The 21,365-nt window shown below is 38.8% G+C and overlaps 1 protein-coding gene across 3 annotated transcripts; it reads left to right on the top strand.

Annotated features, from left to right (window-relative positions):
• Positions 1 to 2,576: 2,576 nt before the first annotated feature.
• Positions 2,577 to 4,206, top strand: LOC148020545 (FAS1 domain-containing protein SELMODRAFT_448915-like). 3 transcript variants are annotated; one of them, XM_087699395.1, is made up of 2 exons: positions 2,577 to 2,751; positions 3,192 to 4,206. In XM_087699395.1, the coding sequence occupies exons 1-2, from the start codon at positions 2,681 to 2,683 to the stop codon at positions 3,973 to 3,975; spliced, it is 855 nt and encodes a 284-aa protein (XP_087555521.1). In that variant the 5' UTR covers positions 2,577 to 2,680; the 3' UTR covers positions 3,976 to 4,206. The 3 variants fall into 3 exon arrangements, with proteins under 3 accessions (XP_087555521.1, XP_087555522.1, XP_087555520.1); XM_087699396.1 differs by having other exon boundaries at positions 2,592 to 2,756; XM_087699394.1 differs by having other exon boundaries at positions 2,592 to 2,825.
• The last annotated feature ends 17,159 nt before the right edge of the window (positions 4,207 to 21,365 follow it).

Here is a 21,365-nt window from a genome sequence, read left to right as displayed (position 1 = left end):
CTTTGGTAAATATATATACAATCATTTGATCACTTGGATAATATTCAATCATGATTGTGCCTTTCTTTACTTCATATCAAACATAATGATAATGCACTGCAATATGTTTAGACTCGTTATGTTGAACATAGTCTTTAGCAAGACTAATAACACTTTGGTTATCACATCGAAGTGGTGTGCTGCTGGAGAGAGGAGGATAGCCAATATCTTATAGAACTTATCGAAGCCATATTAACTCTCAAGCCACTAAAGATGCAGCTACATATTCAGCCTCTGTAGTGGAAACAACAACACAATGTTGTTTCCTGCTAGTCCAAGAAACAAGACAACCATTGATAAAGAAACACTTTCCACTTGTAGAACTCATAGATAAATGAGCGCTTGACCAATCTGTATCTGTATAACCCAAAAGTTGAAGTGAATGCAGAGAATCAAAGTTTTGTTGGCACCGATAAACCAACCCAAAATCTTTAGTGCCTTTCAAATACTTCAAAAATTATTTAGCTGTAGTTCAATGATTAAGGCATAGAGAACTAAGATATTGTCCAAGAAAATTTGCAGCAAAAAGAATGTCAGAGCGAGAATTCAAGCCAACAAATTCAAGACATCCAACAAGATTTGCATAAGGTTGATGTAATGCTAATTGTCCAATTTTGCAAAAAGTGAGAATTTTTGGTAGAGCTCACAAGACAAGGAGTACTAGTAAGATGTGTAGAATCCAAACCTAACTTATGAATAATATCTTCAATGAACTTTGTTTGATGCAATAATAAAACACCCTTTTCTCAATAGCATTGAATTTGAATATCAAGACATAAGTGTATGTCTCCAAGATCCACCATGTCAAATGCAAAAGATAAAACCTTCTTTACTTGTTGAAGAAAGTTGAGATTGTTAGAAACAAGTATATGGTATCATCCACATATAGAGCAAGAATAGAAAAACGATCATTGTAGCACTTGACATATAAGTTAGGATTTGAAGAACAAGAGATAAAACCTTTTGTTAGAAAGAGATCAATCTTTTTTGTACCAAGCTCATGAAGATTGTTTGAGAACATAGAGTGCCCAATGAAGTCTGCAAGCAAGTTTTTCCTTATGTTTGACTATAAATCCCTCTGGTTGCTCCATGTATATCTCTTTCTTTAAATCACTATTAAGAAAAGTAGTTCTCACATCCATTTGGTGAACCTCCAAATCAAATTCAACAACAAAAACTCACAAGAGCCAAATACTGGTAATACGAACAATAGGTGAGAAAGTTTATTGATAATCAACTCCTGCAATTTGTGATAAACCTTTGGCAACTAGCCTTTCTTTGAATTTGTCAAATGCTCTATTTACTTTTGTTTTAGTATTATATGCCCAATTGCATTTAATAGCAGTACGTCCAAGTGGTAACTCAGTTAGAAACCATGTACTTTTAGATAGCAGAGATTCACACGTAGCTTCCATGGCCTCCTACCATTTGTTCCTTTTGTGGGGATAACATGGCATCACTATAAGAGATAGGATCTGCACAAATACGGAGAGTATTCTCAAGAATATCAGCATCATAAACATGACAAGTACCATCCTCATTATCAATTGGAAGATCAACATAAAGATCAATGCCAAGGTCATCATCAACAATAATAGGTGAAGGTTGTGAATCCTGATGTGAAGAGTCAATATTATCTTGTGAAGGAGGCTCATTATCATATAGAAAAGGAAAAGAAGTAATGACTTTGCATCATCAACGTCCTCTACTGACCACATCCTCCCAACATCCTCCTAAGACCATGTATTGCCCATAAGTTGCTCATTGAAAATACATCATGGCTTATGATTACCTTCTTGGAAGATGGATCATAAAACTTGTATCCCTTATCAAAATTTGAATATCTAATGAAAATAACTTTCAAACTAGGACGATCAAGTTTTCTACGAGTCTCTTTGGGTAGTACATGAATATAAGCAATACATCCAAAAGTTTGAAAATATGAAACAAAAGGAGTTTCACCTATCCAAGTAGTAATCAATATTTTACCAAAAGGAGCAGTTGTAGAAGATGATTTTACATAAATATTGCTGCTAAGACTGCTTTAGCCCAAAAACATCAAGATAAGCCCAATAATCATCAAAATGTACACTAGCAAGTTCATAGAGTACCTTCATTTTTAGAGGGTACCCTCCACTCGCAAACTCTTGTGTAATCTAGCAAGTTTATTGCATCCACTCTTATAATGCTAACTCAAAGGTTGGGATAGTCAAAGTGTGTCTATGGCACATGCTCTAACCTCTACTCCATGGACTTGTGCAAGTAAACTTTACCTAGGGTGCCTAGCTCTAAGCACAATCCAATTGCTGTAGCCTCGGAGAACTATGGCCCAATTTATGCTTTAGACGTATGCAGCGAAATGGACATTTTGTAGAGGTGTTTCTTGTCACGAAATAGGAGAACAGCCACTCTAATTAGCGTCATCGATTTTCTAGGTCTAGTACTGCCACGTCCGCCGGTGTATCACCCCCTCTCCACACCTGATTCCTTTCACCTTCTTGGCCTTTCTATTCTGGGCTTTGAAAGGCTATCGTATTGGCTCATGCCGACATCAACAACAGCAAACGTCATTAGCAACGAGAATAAATGCGTTAAGTTGCTAATTATCACAGTCGGTAAGTTTTCTGAGGACTGAACATAAATGGCAATATTGATCCTGACTGCGCTGCAGACTCTCTCGCGATGGCTTCTTCAATCAGACGGAGGACGCATGTCAGGTTTCTTGGCTGTCACAACGTTGTCGATTTCAGCTATAACGATTTAAATCTTTCTAAATTCTTGTGCATGTACTCGATCAGCGCCTTTGCTATTAGATTATTGTTGGTTTCTATAGTAAATCAAAATGTTTTAAATTCTTATGCATGTCGACCTGCTGATAGTACCTCTGGTTCATAAAATATATCAATTCTGTTTTGCTCTGATGAAAATCTCGACTGTAAGTAATGGCTGGTAGTTCAACCGATGGGTCAAACTGATTATGTCCTGCTGATTATAACTGTCTGATTGATGATCAATTTTTCCTAGTCGATGTCAGTTTTATCCGAGTCTAGATGATGATCAATATTTCATAACTGATATCAGTCAATTGATGTTCAAATTAAACCTATTGATTTGCACTTCCTAATCCATTCTGTTGGTTGTTAATGGACCAGGCGAGCATCATACAGGGCGACATGGATAGGATGCTTGGTGCTGTTTGTTGTGATCGTTGGGCTATCAAGCTTAATTAATGGGGTGCGGTCCCAGAACCAGACAGTTGACGTGTTTGACGAGGCGGTTGCTGATTCTCTCACGAAAGCTCTTCTTGCCAGTAATTACAGTACAGCTGCGGTGCTTGTCCGGCTCTACCCTAGAAGTCTAATTCAAGTCCCAGCAACACTCCTTGTCCCCACGGATGAAGCCATAGCCACGAGCATCGTGGGCGTCCCAGAGACGGCACTGCTTTCAATCGCACGAGTTCATATGCTACGAAATGCATTGAGTTTCGAAGATCTGCTCGAGCTGCCCGTTGGAACGCTGATCCCAACCCTGCAGAATGGCACCTGGGTCGAGGTGCTTAACAACTCAGCTAACAACTACATGCTCGATAATGCGCGGATACGGACCCCAGATATGTGCCCCAACGTCAGCGCAGTGGCTTATATCACTTGCCATGGGATTGACCAAGTTTTGTACCGTTCACTGCCGCCGCCGCCACCGCCACCGCTACCACAACCAGCACTGCCACCGGTTCACCTAGAACCTGCTGCGCCAGGCCCTGCTGGTTTCAGCCCTAGTACAGGATCGAGCTTACCTTCAGTTGCTGCTGAATCAAGCGGTTCTGTAGTACCGAACTCAGCCGCAGTACTGGTGCTGCGCTCGCGACTGTCAGCTGCAAGTAGCTTGATATTTGGTATCCTTGTAATTATTGTAGTCTCACTAACGACATGTAATTAGCTCTTTCTGACGACGACGTACGATGGTAAATAGGTGGTACTGGACAGATTGTTCTACGCTGCATGCATCAAGTCTTTTGATTAGACGGGTTACTGATCATGTGAATAGTCTTCGGACTGTTCTTGTGAACAATGAAGATGTTGCGTTCCACGTTAGGTCACTCGGTGCGTGCAAGGAAGTAGGAGATGAGGGTTAGTTTAGCTGTTTTGTAGTTCTGTGGGTTTAACATTGTTTCTAAAGCCTTTTTTTCGAGCGTGGACTTTAATTAGTTGTAGCTGCCATTTTTATCCTCTTTACATTTCTCCAAGCTTGTTTAGTTTTAGTGATGTGTTGGAGCACTCGATGCACTATTCTATCAAAGAGCAAAGGAGAAATTAGTGTACGTGATCGAAGCCATCAATTGGCAATCGATATAATTTCATTTAATCGTATTGATACGGTAACCATCATCAATCCTATGACAACAATTCTACAATATGTAGTCTGTTCTAGTCTATGTAAGTAGGTAAAGGACCACCTTTCCCCGTTAGCATAATACTACAACGATCTCCTTTTTTTTTTTTTTTTTTTTAACAAATACGAAAGACTGCCAACGATCTCCTTTCAAAAAAAGAAAAAACAAATACGAAAGACTCTTCCAGCAAGCCAATGTTGTATATATTACAATGATATCCTTTCAAAAGAAAGAAAAATATATACGAAAGACTCCTTGATGAGGAAGCAGAAAAATATATACGAAAGACTCCTTGATGAGGAAGCCAATGTTGCATACCATGGACACTCCTTGAGGAACATGCTAATATTGCATACCATGGGTTTGTGGTTTTACATAGAAACCAATGGTGAATGGCATGGTTCAAAATATATACGAAAGACTCCCTGATGAGGAAGCCAATGTTGCATACCATGGACACTCCTTGAGGAACATGCTAATATTGCATACCATGGGTTTGTGGTTTTACATAGAAACCAATGGTGAATGGCATGGTTCTATGTAGGGAGATGCTTCTTAAAAAGGCAGCTCATGGTGAATGGCATGGATTTACAAAATGCGACTCATGGTGAATCCCAAAAGAAAAATATATACGAAAGACTCCTTGATGAGGAAGCCAATGTTGCATACCATGGACACTCCTTGAGGAACATGTTAATATTGCATATCATGGGTTTGTGGTTTTACATAGAAACCAATGGTGAATGGCATGGTTCTATGTAGGAAGATGCTTCTTAAAAAGGCAGCTCATGGTGAATGGCATGGATTTACAAAATGCAACTCATGGTGAATAGCATGGTTGCATTCTGCTATGTAGGAAGATGCTTCTTAAAAAGGCAGCTCATGGTGAATGGCATGGATTTACAAAATGCAACTCATGGTGAATAGCATGGATTCACAGAATGCAACGCATCACTAGGATGTCACAAGCTTCCATGCTTCAAGGATAGTACAGCTTCATTAAGATGTAAGCTTCTTTGCTTCCTTTAGTATAGGATAGCTTCTAGCACACAATGCATCCTATATATTAAGGGACTTATGGAAGGGGATGGTTGGGGCTTTGATAATGCTCTCCTAGTAATTGGGAAAGCCCTTAGAAAAGCCCTATCCATTTATATTAATTTGGTAAAGCCCCAAAAGGGGATTTATTTGTTTTTGTAATTGGGAAAGCCCTTACAAAAGCCCTATCCATTTATATTAATTTGGTAAAGCTCCAAAAGGGGAGATTTGTTGCTTCCTTTGTTATCGAGCTTTGAAGCATGGTTCTTATGGTATTGCAAGGAAATGGTTGGGATTTGAGAATGACTTATTAATGTGAAATATTTTACTAAGAACAAAAAGTAAATATTTACATTTACTTTTTTCAAACAGTAATTAGGTACACAAATTATCAAAAGGATTATATAGCTAAACATGTCTTGCTCTAAAATACATTTAGAAACACGTGAAATGGTCAACAATTCCTTAAAACTCAAGGTACATGTACTACGCACAATTTAATATATCTATCCAAACAACAAAATGAATAGACCACAAAAGCACTCCTAAGGTGCCAAAGTAGACAACACAATCATTTAGCACATATATCAATGATTGCTTGAAAGAAAAAACTACCCATGTATGTGCTAATGAATAAAAATCACTTGAAAAGGACAATCATCCTCTTCATTTCTTTTGATGGACGGGAGAATCATCTAAGTAACTTATTCATTCCCTTGAGAAACACAACATATCTAAGGAGGACCATTTAAGGCACTTATCCCTTTGAAAATACACACTCATCCTCTTGGGTAGGTGTCTCGTAGTAGGTGCGAAGCACTTTTTACAATTACTATTCTAAGAATAAGAGTTGGGATCTCACTTTGCACAATTTTCTATCCTAGATGTAATGGTTGAAATGGAGAATAAAAGCTGAGCATGAGTAGAAAATTTCAATGTCTACATATTGATATTGAAGAAAAAAGTGAGCAAGAGACCTTTGAGTAGAAGCACAATAAACATGGACTAGTAGGTATAAGGGGGGATTGAATAGAATGAGTAAAAAAATGCAATGGACTCTGTCCCATACCAATGTGGTTATAGACAAAAAATAATACAAGACATTCAAGGTAAGCCGAAAGATTGTGCAAACACAAAAATTCACACAATTTCAACATGGGCCAACTGACACTTGCAAGATATTATAAAAACCACATGTGATAGATACAAGGATAAGAAATCATGTGAATAGATATGTTCAAGGATATACAAATATGCAAACTTTCATAGCTAGAAAATACATACACACAATAATGCCTAAAGATGGCTTCAATGCTAGATTCTATAAATACTAAGTCAAATTATTATAATTACAAAGTATAAAGGAAAAATGAGAATTACCATGCCCCATTTATAGCATCTATATTCTTATCCCTTCACACTTTGTCTAAATCAGGTTTGAAGTGCAAGTAGTCTAGTGTCAAGACCTAAGATGGGCCCAACATTGGCTTTGGCACTCTAGGTAGGCCTTCTATGCTCACCAAACTATTGTTATGGCCTTGTGACTAAGAGCATCTAGAGGTTATACACTACTTGTAAATAAATTATATGTTTGTATCAATTTCAATCCAATGGGTTTCCCCTTCCTAACTCCAATAGAGGGAGTATCCCAATATACAAGTGATCAACATGTTGAGAATAGCAAATGATGCTTAACATGAATGCCCATAGAGGTTGGTGTATGCCTAGAAAAGGCTGCCCAGAAGAAGCTTTGTATGAGAGAGAGAGAATGATGTATGCTCTAGGAAGAGATATCCGAAAATCCCATAAGCACAGAGGAAAAGTTGAACCATCCAAAAGCTATATAAGCATGTACTTGGCTCTATTTTCAAGGTAAGTATCATCACACTCAAGATTGTGTTTATGAGTCCAAGTTAATCTATCTTGGAACCTAATTCACTTGAGTTACAATTATTTATCTCAGTCATGGTTTGTGTATAACCTTCGTCCGCTATAGCTAGCATAGTTCTAGATCTGTGTTTCTCAACATGGTATCAGAGCAATGGTGAGCTATATCTAGCCACACCCATTCTCTCTTCTACTTCTACTACCTCATTTTTTGGTCCTCATAGTAATGATAGCGGTTTAGCTTAGGAGTAGAATCAGCTTGGTGGTGTAGGAGAAAGAGAGAGAGGCTCTCTATTGAAAGGAATTGAAGGCCAAGTTGGGAGCCTATTTTCAACTGCTAGAGGGTGTTAGAAGATGCTTTGCTCAAATTGATGCTGCCAATAGAGGGGCAGTAAGCAAAGAGGAACTAAAGGAGAGAGGTGAAAGCAATGCTAGATCCAGAAATTCAGAGTATACTTCCAGATCTGGTCATACGGCAGGTCCAACAAAAGAGTAGCTTGTTATACTAAGCTTGGTGAACTACTTGAAGGACTGAAGGATGCTAACAGATGTCTTGAGCTGGACCCTGTTTTTGTGTAGAAGGTTAGCTTGAAACTCAAGCTTAAGTCACTGCTGTGAATGACTGCTACTGTCGGGGAGCAGACATGTAAATGAGGGTCATCCATAGAAAGGAAGGATTCTCTCCACTAAAGTAGATAAGGATTGCACATGCCCTTCGGCACTATATTACCATCCGCGACCCTCACTGGAAAATTGTGAGAAATATCTGTTGAAGAGGGGACCCCAGAGGCTGTCGAGGAAAGCAAGGTAGTGAAGGGTGGTGCTGGCGATGGAGAGGGAGCAGAGGTCCCTATGATCTAAGGTCATCTCCTCCATTGAGCAGGAGGAGAGCAAAGCAACATTGCAACCTGTGAACTCGCTCAAGAAGCTCACTGGCAGCTTTCCCGATCCTCATGCATTTGCACCAGGATGCCCAAGCCGACGAGCTGGATGGCCAATGGAGCAGTGGCGTCATGCCTCCTCATGAGTACAAGGGCATAGACGAGCCAGGTTATGGAAGAAACCCCGCATCTGTTGTAGATGTCGCCCAAGCTCTGATGGAAGGCCATCACCCACACCTTCAACCTGAGCCACAACCAGCATGAACACTATTCTTAGGAAGGCCTCGATGTGGCATAGGATGACGGCTAGGATGTTGCCCACCGACTTGAACAAAGGTAGAAACGTTGTAGGTCAAAGGAGCTCCCAGATTGGATACAGTCAATCATCGGCACAATCAACTCTGGAATCTTTGTTTATTTTTTCTTATTGTGAGCTAAATTATTAAGGCTTAAACTCCTTTATTATTGGAATCTTTCATAAGTTGAGGTAATTGATTTTTAGCTTAATAGTGATTCATATCCTTGTAACAAGCTAGTGTTTGTATACACAATTGATTAAATCCTTGAAAAACCTCAATCTCATTGTAAGGAGTTAGACACTGCCCGAGCAATTGCAAGCTCATGGTAAGACCTCTCCATGAAATCCATGATTGAAACTCTTAAAAGAAAATCATGAAATTCAACCCAAGTTGCAAATCCTATGTATCCAAGGAAAATGTAATGAGCTATCAAGTCATGCTAGTCAAGAGTTATCCAAAGAGGATCTATCAAGTCAATGCACGTACCATGTATCAACGAAAGGGACGAGGGCATGAAAACCAAGAGGTTGCCAAAGAAGCAAGAAGAAGATAAAGAAATTTCTGTTGTGCTGACAATAAAGAATTTCCCATAGTGGATGTAAAAACCCTACCAAGATGTAAAGTTTCAAGCCTTAACTTAACTAGGCTGCTAAAGAGCTAGTCTCCTGGTCCATGTTTACATGCAGGGGGGGCGAAAGCCAGCAAGGGTAGAGACTCATCATTTGAGGGGGGGTGTTGAGAATAGCAAATGATGCTTAACATGAATGCCCATAGAGGCTGGTGTATGCCTAGAAAAGGCTGCCCATAAGAGGCTTTGTATGAGATAGAGATAATGATGTATGCTCTAGGAAGAGATATCCTAAAATCCCATAAGCATAGTGAGGAAAAGTTGAACCATCCAAAAGCTATATAAGCATGTACTTGGCTCTATTTTCAAGGTAAGCTATCATCATTTTGTGACACTCAAGATTGTGTTTATGAGTCCAAGTTAATCTATCTTGGAACCTAATTCACTTGAGTTACAATTCTTTATCTCAGTCATGGTTTATGTGTATAACCTTCGTCCGCCATAGCTAGCATAGTTCTAGATCCGTGTTTCTCAACACAACACGTCGATTCACATACACAAAGAGCTCCCCTAGTGCAAAATGATGTGGCTCCTGTGGCTCTCCTACACCCTGAGGATTGGACCAAGAATGAATCATTTTAAACATAGAACATGAACATAACAGTCCTCTCATAGTATAAACGTAATGATCTAGGAGACTATATATTCCTCACTTAAATTTGTTTTCTAAGATATCATACTACCCTACGACGACGGAAATTTTATACTCTCAACCTTGGTCGTCACCTAGACATACAATTGCAATGTATCCAGGAATTTATCTTCTGATGCCATATTTAGATTGTATATGCAAAGTGTATGGCACTCTGTGCTCTAACGTAACTAAAAACTAGCTAATGTGAAGTGCACAAATAATCTTTTCATGATTTCTTTCTACTAGCATCGTGTTGCGTTACTAAGGAATAGCACTGGGCTAACCCGTGCTACTAAACCTCTTAAAACTTATATGAACCACAACCTAAGTGCTCAGTTATGCAAATAAATCAATAACTTAATCAGATATCTCTCCATTTCAGGCCTACATTTCCTACCATTTATATTTAGATTGCTTACACGAATATAGGTAGATTTTGTGATAATTTTCTATAGAAACAAGCTCTAAATACGCACTTTAACATATAAATAAAGGTAAACTGAGAAAAATACTCATGCTTCACCTTCATTATAAATTCACAAACATTCTTCTAAATTTTCATAAATTTTAACGCACAAAAATTGTTTTCTAATTTGTTTCCCTTCATTTGATTATTTTTAATGAATTTTTTAATTTATTTCAACATAAATTATTTATTTTTTGATTTTTTTATTTGTATGAGTTATGTGAAGTGTAATCCATAAATATATTGATTTTCATGCCATATGAACATCATTTGATCCCTAGAACCCGAGAATACTATTTTCCATTAAATTTTGTTTTTCAAGTTTTATGAATTTATTGTTTTTTAACATGCATAAAGGAAAACGAATGAATTTCTAAAATCATAGACATCAACAAACATATTTCAATAATTTCCAATCATCTTTCCATCATATGCACCAACGATTCATCATAAATATTAAATAAAGATCGCTAACTCAAAAATCCGCATACATACATATCGTATTTCCACTATAAGATACAAGCCTTATACCGACGTTCAAAGCGATGAAAATGTTCATAAAGAAATTTGTCCCCGTCGTCGCAAAAAACATCCGTATTAGCGACACCATAGAACACTCGCTATTAGCATCGCTACTTGCGTCGCTATCAACCTCATAGCGATGCAAATAGGACGTTGATAGCGACGCATGCAGTAAATTTGTGACGCTAATAGTGACAGTTAACAGGGGGGAAATTTGTGGCAGGGCAATTGTGCTTTATTTGGGCCATACAAAAGAGTTTCAGTAATGTGTACAATGCTCGTCTAAATGAAGGCAAAGTGTACCTGAATCCATAAGACTAATACATAAAATAAATACAAGATCGCGTAATGAAAGCGACGGTACAATCATGGCAAGATACAAAGGATGATAATAACATAGTGCATAGAAAATGCCTACATAAATCACATGACCAAAAAAGAAGAGCATGTGCACTGTACGGATCCAAGGGTGAGCTATAGATTCTTGCCATCCGAAAGCTCATCTTGCCACAAAGAAGCATGGAACGGACTCTACAAAAAGAGAAACAGCTACACATCAGTCCACCATACAATAATGCATTTTAATTAAAATTAGTAATCATGGACAAGAAAGATAAGTGACTTATAGGGCCGTCGCGTCTATACAATTGGTCGATCAATGCAGTGAGACCATGTCTCCCTGCATATTGAGTCTCCAGGCTGGTGGAGTCGCGTTTGTAATGGATTGCTGCAAAGAATACAAAATACACTTATTAGAAACACAATTGCAAACAAATAAGCAAGCAGAACAAAAGAAAAACCTACAAAGTCCTCCAGATATGTCCTGTGGCCGCCACTCCCAAGATGATGGACCACTCCGGCCTCTAGTCGTGCCCTCGCCGCCTCGCACTGCTGACTCCAATGTCCTAGAGAATCTATAGACTCCTCCCTCAGTCAGTGCCAATTGTCCGCCTCTAGCCACTCGGGCTTTGCAGCCCCACTCTTGAGTGCCTTGCGTGCGTCCGATCGTCTGTGTGACGTACGCACGCATGCACTCCATCATCCAGCCTGTGGAAAACCTATCTGTTGCGGCGGGTACCATAAACTCCTCATGCAAGGATGCTACTATGTAGTCCTTGCTTCCCTCCGGTATGTTCTTCCAATGATCCAAGACGTGCCGCCGAAAAACTTGTTGGTACAACTCTCTCATACGAGCCATCACCCTCCTCCCCTCATCATTCATGATGATACAATGATCCAAGACGACATTCCAAAAAAGTTGTTGGCACAACTCTCTCATACAAGCCATCACCCTCCTCCCCTCATCATTCATGATGATGGCTCCTATCCTATCATCTACGAGGTATCCATACCCCTCTGGGGTATGCCTAAGATGTGTCCTCTCCCACTTGCAACCATGCTCCTGGGCATATCCAGGAGACCCCTGTACATCAGTGTACCTACAAGGGTAGTATCTCTCAGAGTAGCACCCATAGGGTGCCACTTGCGGATGACCGAGCAAAAGCTGGAGTGACTGGAGTAGACGTCACCACAAGTGTGACAAATCCCATAGGTGACGTAACTCCAGTAGAACGATGAGATGGAGGCACTGCGTCGGTACCTCCACAACCACCACCTAAGCCACACTCTCTCGAACCGCCACCACAAGAGAGGAGTAGCACCTGTATCCCGAGCCAACCGCGGGCTCACTGCATCCATGTCTCCGTAGCATCCCCTAGAACCACTCCCTTTGTCCCAACCTAAGTCTGGAGCATCGACCTCGTCTTCTGGAAATTGAAGCATCAAAGCGCACCGAAGTAGATCTAACAGAACGGCCTAATGGTGTGCGAGACAGCTCCTGGTCTACCATATCTCTGAATCAAGCCATCTGATTTGGAGACATACGTGTGAAGATGTCTTATATCTCCTTGTCGCTCATTCCTTGACTCATCGTGCTAATCTAAATATCCACAAAGGTCACCTGCACAGACAAAATTTGATGTTAACATAATCAATCTAAATCAAGCAAAGCACGGTAATATAAATCTTTAAAAAATGATCTTACTTAAAAACACATATCTTATGTACCCTTATAAGCGATTTGTCAATGAATTGAGTAAGTGGATGCTCCAAGTATAAAGTACCCTATGGTTTCATGTCAATCTCCTGACACAACTCCGCATACACTGGAAGGTCAATAGACAGGTCACCACAAAGGGATGAGTCCACCTCGTTCTCAAAGAATTCTTGGAGTCTTATATTTCCATCATTGTTACCCGATTATGGCTCCTCTACATGCTACAAGCTTTCAGTGGCCTCCACCCCTTGCAATATCGACCCCTCTATTTGCATATTGTCCTCATCTACACTAGGAACATTGCTTTGATCATATACTCTCGCACTTCGGGGAGCTGAAGGTATAACATACCACCATCGAGGTTGTCGAGGGTTACCTAAGTAACCCCCCTATCAGTTTGGCACTTTAGTTGGGCACTACCCATCCCTTACAGGCCAAAACAATCCCCTACTGCTCTCAAACAGGGTGAAGGACTGCATAAAATAGCTATAGATTTGCTATTATAGAATTTTCTATACTATAACCTATAGGAGCATGCTTATGCTCAATTTGAAGAGGACATCCTCCACTTTACCTTGAACAAAAAATTAGGTCAATCGAAGCTTCCTAGATCAAGTTACGAGCAAAAAAGTGAGCGGGGGTCTAACGGGACTACACTTAGCCATGGTAGGGAACAGGGGAAAAACCAAGGCCAATGAAGATGATCAGCAACAAATCAAGGATGCACAAGAACCAATGACTAAGAACAACCTTGAAATGGAAGATAAAGATTACTCTCATGATGTGGGGATCCTTAGCGCGCTCACTAACACCCTTAGTTCTCATGAGACAAGGCATACTGAGAGGCATAGAGAATTGATGGAAGGCATTGGTCAAATGAAGACCACTATGGACACCCTTGCTGCCCAACTCACTAAGTGGATGGAATTCCAAATGAAGGGAAAAGAGCAAGAAGATCAGTCACATGTACATGCTGAAAGAACCACCTTCCCATCTGTTAATGCAAATTAACATGGGCATTATGCACTTGATGCTTATGATTATGGCCAACATGTATATGCTGATAGTACATACTATGACCTGCATGCACCTTATGAATATGGACAGCAGCAACATGCAAACGAACATGAGAAATATGCAAGTACATCTAGACAGCATGTTAATGCTTATAGATATAATGTACCATGTCATAATGCAGAGTATCACTCCATTGAATCTTGGCCATCAGAATGGCTATTATGGGCAACATGCTTATGCTTATGAGCATCCACCTTTTTAGCAACATAGTCATGATTATACATGTGAACCTTGCCTAATTGAGCAACCCAGTTCTTATGGACGTGACAATAATGATCATGCTTATCAGTACTCTTCTAGCTTTGATCAACAGCAAGCTCATAACTACTATGGTATCCTATATCCCAATCAATTCATACCTCATGATTACCCAAATGTAATGATGAGTTCTTTTCAAAGTGCTAATGATGAAGAAGAGAGCAATGAGCAAGCTGAACAGCAAGATTGGGATAATGAGCAACATGATCAACAAGAAGATGAGCAAGAAGACCAAGAAGATGTACAAGAAGGGAACAATGAAGAGCAAGATGTACAAGCTAATGACATCTTAGCTTATGAATCACATGAGGCAGTCACAGATGTAGATGGTTATGCTGAAGGTTTTAGACTCTTGGAGAAACCTTATGATGATATTCTTGAGCATCATTTTACACTTAATCAAGGTTTACAACAACCATTGAATGCATTTGATAATGAGTACCTTGATCATGGTTATGATGACTGGCATATGTCCGATGATGATATAATACATGATTTGGGCATACATGAATATGAAGATGGCGTTGTGCTTCCCTATGATTCGGGAGATTATGGATGTGATTATCGACTTGATTATGGGGATACTTCATTGTATCCATTTGATTCGGGTGGATTGGAGTATGTGGTTGATGGGCATTCTCTTCTCTTGGACAATCATTATGATGGAATACCTTTTGATTCAGGAGGTTATCCATCTTTTTGGTAGACTCTTTTGGCTAAAGATTGGTTATCTATGGCCATATTTTAGTGCAGGGAAGATCCCAAATAGCTCATTGTTTTACACCACATTTTACTCTGAATTCTGAACAGCCAAACCCAACCTACATGAGCTGAAAGCACTTACCAAGAGCTCCATTTTGATGTGTAGCATGCCTTGATTGGAGTCTCCTATAGAAAGTTATGACAAATTTACTAGAGCAAGGCCCTGTCCACTATCTGCAGCTCACATTTACTCAAGAAATTTGATTCAAAATTCATTTTTATAATTCCCCAATAAGGTCCATTTATCGTACATACCGCAATGACCCATCATATGCAATAATGCCTCTTCATTCATTGGTATAACCCTGTAATAATGCAACCAGAGTAGTACTCTAATTTGCTCTCGCCTAGTTATCATAAGTGACCAAATTGTTTTTTAGGGCAAAAACCTTCGGGTAGGGATGGAATGTAAGAGAGGGGGATTTAATAATGGGGAAATACTAGCTACACAAGTTGGTATATAAGGTGTTAGGGACTTGATTTTTCACCATCAAATAATAATACAAGTCTCCTTTCATCTTCACCTCTCTCTCCAAGCTTTCATGGCTTCTTCCTCTCTCTCTCTCTCTCTATCTTTCTCTCTCCTTTTCTAGTATTTCTCTGTCCTCATCACTCTCTTTCTCTCTCTTCCTACAGTCTTTCTCTCTCTTTTGCTCTCTCTCTCTCTCATCTTCTTCTCTCTCTCTTGTCCTCTGAGAGAGAGGAGAGAGAGAGAGAGAGAGAGAGAGAGAGAGAGAGAGAGGTGTGTGTGTGTGTGTGTGTGTGTGTGTGAGGGACTGTGGAGAAGCTCTTCTTCTCCTCTTTTCATCTTTTTCTTCTTCTCTTCTCTTTTCTCATGTGCATGGCTATGAAGCTTGAAGCTTGGAGCTTAGAGATAGAGCTTTCTTGAAAGAGCATCTTGGATTGTGGAGCTATTGACAAATTCGTGGGAGGAGTCAACTTGATCAAATTCAAAGGTAATCTCACTACACTTGTGTGGGAGAGAGTACACAAGGCTATGTGAGAGGTAACCATAGCTCTCACCTTGAAATGCTTGAAGCAATAAGCAATCCATGGGTCTTGACGATGTGCTCACAAGAGTGTCAACAAAGGAAAAATGAAGCCTAAAGTAATGAAGTGAATTAAATATTATATTTGATGTAAATATTGATTAGGTTATTATTGATTCCTACTTTATGGGTCTATTATTGAGTAGACTTGTAAAACATAATGTGGACATGATGTTGATGATAACTACAAATCATTCCTTACTTTCCAAGCTATACACATGGCAATTTTGCATCTTCTTGAAAAACCTAATCACCAACCTTAAGTAAATCTGTTTGATGGAAGAGCTTAAGATGGTGTGACTTTTCATCTTTTTCAAAGGATGGTGTTGCAAGGGTCTCACCATTGTTAGTGAGAACATACACAATAAGGTGTTCAAGTTCATTTTAACTTATTGTGTGGGGCGTTCTAGGGTGAATTTTTAAAAATGACTATGTTATTGAGGACTATCTAGAGTTACTTGATCACCATAGGGTTCTAGGGATCTACCATGAGTCATCTACCTATCAAGTCCTCAAATTGTTTAATTTTTGTGGGAATTAAAATATCTAGTTCACTACCTTAAGTTGTTGTAGTAATGAGCAAGATTGTGTGGTTAAGTCATCATTTTTACTTATGCATTATAAGCTAAACCTTCTTCTTGTTCTTACTTTATTTTGCTACATTTTTAAAGATTGACTTTAATGACAATTTGGTTTTCATTTCTTTTCTAAAAGCTTGATCCACATCATTTTCAAAAATCTAAATGAGGTATCATCATGTGTTTATCATTTTGGAGATATTTTTGAGAAAGAGCTTGAAAATGATTTTGGTAAAGGAAGTGAAAATACTTCAAGTTTAGGAAGAGAAAAGATAGTAAAGAACACGTCAAGAGTTCTGATAAAGGGAGGGACAATATTTCTAGTAAAGAAAGGGAAACTATGGGCTATTAGAATTGAATTATAGTGTGTAGAATTGAATTATAGTGTGTAGAATTGAATTATTGTGTGTGTGTGTGTGTGTGTGTGTGTGTGTGTGTGTGTGTGTGTGTGTGTGTGTGTGTGTGTGTGTGTGTGTGTGTGTGTGTGTGTGTGTGTGTGTGTGTGTGTGTGTGTGTGTGTGTGTGTGTGTGTGTGTGTGTGTGTGTGTGTGTGTGTGTGTGTGTGTGTGTGTGTGTGTGTGTGTGTGTGTGTGTGTGTGTGTGTGTGTGTGTGTGTGTGTGTGTGTGTGTGTGTGTGTGTGTGTGTGTGTGTGTGTGTGTGTGTGTGTGTGTGTGTGTGTGTGTGTGTGTGTGTGTGTGTGTGTGTGTGTGTGTGTGTGTGTGTGTGTGTGTGTGTGTGTGTGTTTGGATTAAAAAGTGTTATCAGATGTAGAAGTAAGTTTTTGTTTGAAATGAGTTTGGTTTTTTAGTCAAATAGCAAGATAGCCATTAAGTGAAGCTAAGATAAATTTTTGACCCTAGGAATGCCAAATTCTACAAATGGATTGTGCCTAACTAAACTGTAGGAGAAGAAGTTTCCCCCTTAAAAAGATTAGACTAGTGAATTTTAACTATGAAGGAACCAAGCTCAAAGTAGATGCAAAAGTATGGATTAAAAACTAGGATGATCACTTGCATGTTGCTAGGATGAGCACAACTAACAAGTATATACTAGAACATTTATGTCTCATTCATGACCCCAATTAAGATTATGGTGTAAGCAATAATGCCACAAATCTACCACAACAATGGGATAACAAAAGACTCAAAACCTGGGAGTCACTAATAGGTTTAGTGAGAGGAAGATACCTTTCATCACCTTTGAAATCTTTAAAAATTAATGAGATCTCTAACCATAGGTAACTTGGCTTCATGTTAGAGGGCTATTTTTTAATTTTATCACATTCTATAAGTATCTCCTCAAATGTCCATTTCACAACAAGTTGCAAGGTTTTGCAAAAGGTTAGACCCACCTCTCAACTCTCGCCTTAATTAATGAGGCCAATTTCCTCAAAGGGCCCGCTCATTTGAGCAAACCCCTAGTAAAGCATACTAATAGAATTAGTCAAAAAAGAAGGAAAATCCAACCTAAGACTAGTGGAGGTGGTAGCATCTAAACTAGAGGCCCAAGTCAACCATCAAGCTCATCAAAACCATCATGCCTATTCAATCACCCCCTATCCAAAACCTCTTCATGGTCAATAGTCTAAGATCAACTAAAATGGGTTGTGTATTAATAGCTACAATTACTACCTTGAGTCTAGTTGTTTAGATAGTGAATTATTAGTGATGAGATAGTGGAGAAGTGGTCAATAAATAAATCAAGGCCAATTGATAAAAACTCAAGTGAGGAAGGTTGGAGGTCACTTTTGGATGAGAACTAATAGTTTGAAAGTAAGAGAGTGAGAGACAGTGACATGATGTACAAGATGAAGGAATCCATTGGGCTCCTTTTATAGCCCATAGGCTAGGGTTTAGGTAGCCCTAATCCTCAATCCAATTTTCTCCCACATATAGCCATATACCCTTACTTCTATGCAAAATATATTGACACCAATTTGGTCTAGTGTGTACAGCCAACTAAATGGACAAATATGGTCTAGTGTGTACAACCAACTAAATGGACAAATTAAATTTGACTAGAATTAATTAGCTTTTAAAAAGGCAATGAGAAGAGGTATTGATAGTAGCCTAAAGACCTAAGTGAAATCCTCATCAAGGAGGCAAGAAGGTAAGGGTAGAATTCAACTTTCTTTAAAGAAATCATTTATCAATTGATACTATGGGCACACGAGCAAATTATTTCAAAAAAAATTTGTCTATATCTTGGATTAGCTTTTACTTGATTTTGACTTGTGAAAAGTAGGGAGATTCCTCAATAGGATGGAAATGTGTGGTTGGACAACTTACAAAGAGAATACTCACTAATATCAAAGATAATGGACAAGTCCAACAACTAAAGGTTGTACGACAATGGATCCACCCCATTACCACTATTGGATGAAGTTCAAGTTGTAAATATGCAAGAACAAGAGATCCATTCCAATAGTGGGGCTCTACCTAAAGGAAACTAGTGGGGCTCTAGCTCATTCCAATAGTTTGACCTAGAATAAGAAAGTGAGCTACAATGTGTCTAATGTCACAAACCATTGGAATAACCACTTTTAGAAACAAGTGAATTAGACTACAAGCTAAAATGAACTATTCCTAGCTCAAAAAAGAGCATGTTCATGAAGGAATTGAACTTAAGAAAAAGGAATCTGGTTTTGAAATAGATGTTTCATTGTTTTTTATTTGTGCCTAAACAACCCACAATTGTGTGATTAATATGAATAAATGAACCTACTTTTATACATTCAATAGTGTGGTAGCATACCCTATTTAGATAGTTGATGGGTGCATCAAGTGGAAAATAGGTGGATATAAACCGTATGATTGCAACTTAAGGATAGTGGATCCAATAAGGCATGTAATTTTCCAAGAATTTGTAACCATATAGTTAATCTAGGTGGCAAGTGGGTGGACACAACCCTTATGGCTACATCCTAAGGATGGGCGAACCTATTAAGTCTAGAAACTTTAACGTTATTTCATTGGAACTATATACATAAATCAAGACCCAAATTATACTCTTTTAAGGAACAATTTGGAAGTAAGTCTTGCATTCTTTAGGTTACACTCTCTATGAACCAAGTGCAAGTTTGACCATCATGTGTGAGCAATTTTTAGCCCAACTATATGAAAGTTCATACAAGCTAGAAAAATGTTTCAGGGACTTTGGAAGCTTAAGGACCTTTATTTTTTATCCTTATGGATTGAGAACTTGACATTTTGTCTACTACAATGTAGATTTAAAGACTAGTTGACTAACTAACTAAGTACATGCACCTTATGGGTTTGAGAAGCTACTACTCGGGGAGAGGTATTCAAGAAAATACTAAAAGATGGCTCTTGTAGCTTAGTTAGGGGTGGGAATCTTACATGATCACAAGAAAATATATTTTACACAAGCTTCTATGCGGTATCTAGATATTAGTATAATAATGTGGGGCTTGATTTTCACGAGCTGCTTGATGACGCGCCCCTTGCTACCTTCTACTCACACTTTGTCAAATCCATTGAGTTGCCCATAAACAAGTAGAAGGCCAAATAAATTTAGTTTTAAAACCACATAAAGAGCCCCATATTTTCTCTTTTATAGATTTGGCTTGAGGAATTTCATGAGTGCAATTAGGAACAATGAACTCAAGACATTGAAATCATATAATGCATATAGACTTATCGATTGTAAATATTCAAGTTTTCGTGTATTAATAATAGTATATATTTTACATTTTAGGAGGGAAAGCATGAAATTTTCGAGTTGTTGGTGTGTAAAGTTATGTACAATGCTACATGTTAACCTTAAAAATAAGAAACTCCTAACACTTATATAAAGTACTCAAAGTCAATGTGGTTGGTCACAAGGACTACCTTGCAAAACTTCAAGGCACTTCTAATATATGAATCTTACTACTATATTATTTTGGTTGTAGGTTCAAGAAGCCCCGAACCTCTAGAGAGTTTCCTGAACCTAACCCCTTTTCCAAACCTCCCTTTTTCAATTAAAACCCCCTCCCCTCACCTCTCTCATGTGTACTCTCTCCTTTTCTCTTCCCCCTGCCCTTTTTAATTAAAAGTTATCCCCCCTCCTCTCTCTCATTGTAGGGCCTAGGCTCTCTCTCTCTCTCTCTCTCTCTCTCTCTCTCTCTCTCTCTCTCTCTCTCTCTCTCTCTCTCTCTCTCTCTCTCTCTCTCTCTCTCTCTCTCTCTCTCTCTCTCTCTCTCTCTCTCTCTCTCTCTCTCTCTCTCTCTCTCTCTCTCTCTCTCTCTCTCTCTCTCTCTCTCTCTCTCTCTCTCTCTCTCTCTCTCTCAAATTAAAACCCCGTCCCCTCTCTCTCTCACGTATAATCTCTTCCTTTCTCTTTCCCCTCCCCTTGTTAATTAAATTCCTCTCTCTCTCTCTCTCTCTCTCTCTCTCTCTCTCTCTCTCTCTCTCTCTCTCTCTCTCTCTCTCTCTCTCAAAGTGTGTGAAAAACTATGTCCAAAAGGCTTTAAATTTAAAAATATTTTTAAAACCTTAATTAAAAGAAAATTTTAAATTAAAAAGTTTAATCTGAGAGAGAAGAAGAAGAAGAAGAAGAAGAAGAAGAAGAAGAAAGAGAAAAAGATAAAGAGAGGGGGGAAAGAGGAATGAGAATAGTCTAGAGAAGCAGAACAAAAAGGAAAAAAAGAGGAGAGGGAGAGAGAAGGAAAGAGAGGAGAGAGGGTGGAGAGAGAGAAGAAAAGTAGGGAGAAAGAAATAGAGAGAAGAAGAAGAAGAAGAAGAAGAAGAAAGAGGAAGAGAGATGGGGGAAAAGAGGAAAGAGAAAAGTATTTTCTAA

The sequence above is a fragment of the Lygodium microphyllum genome, chromosome 18 (genome assembly GCF_053477565.2).
Source record: "Lygodium microphyllum isolate KBCC chromosome 18, Lygodium_microphyllum_v1.1.10, whole genome shotgun sequence".
Lineage (NCBI taxonomy): Eukaryota > Viridiplantae > Streptophyta > Polypodiopsida > Schizaeales > Lygodiaceae > Lygodium > Lygodium microphyllum.
Note: the sequence above shows the minus strand (reverse complement) of the source record. Positions and strands in the feature narration are given on the sequence as shown.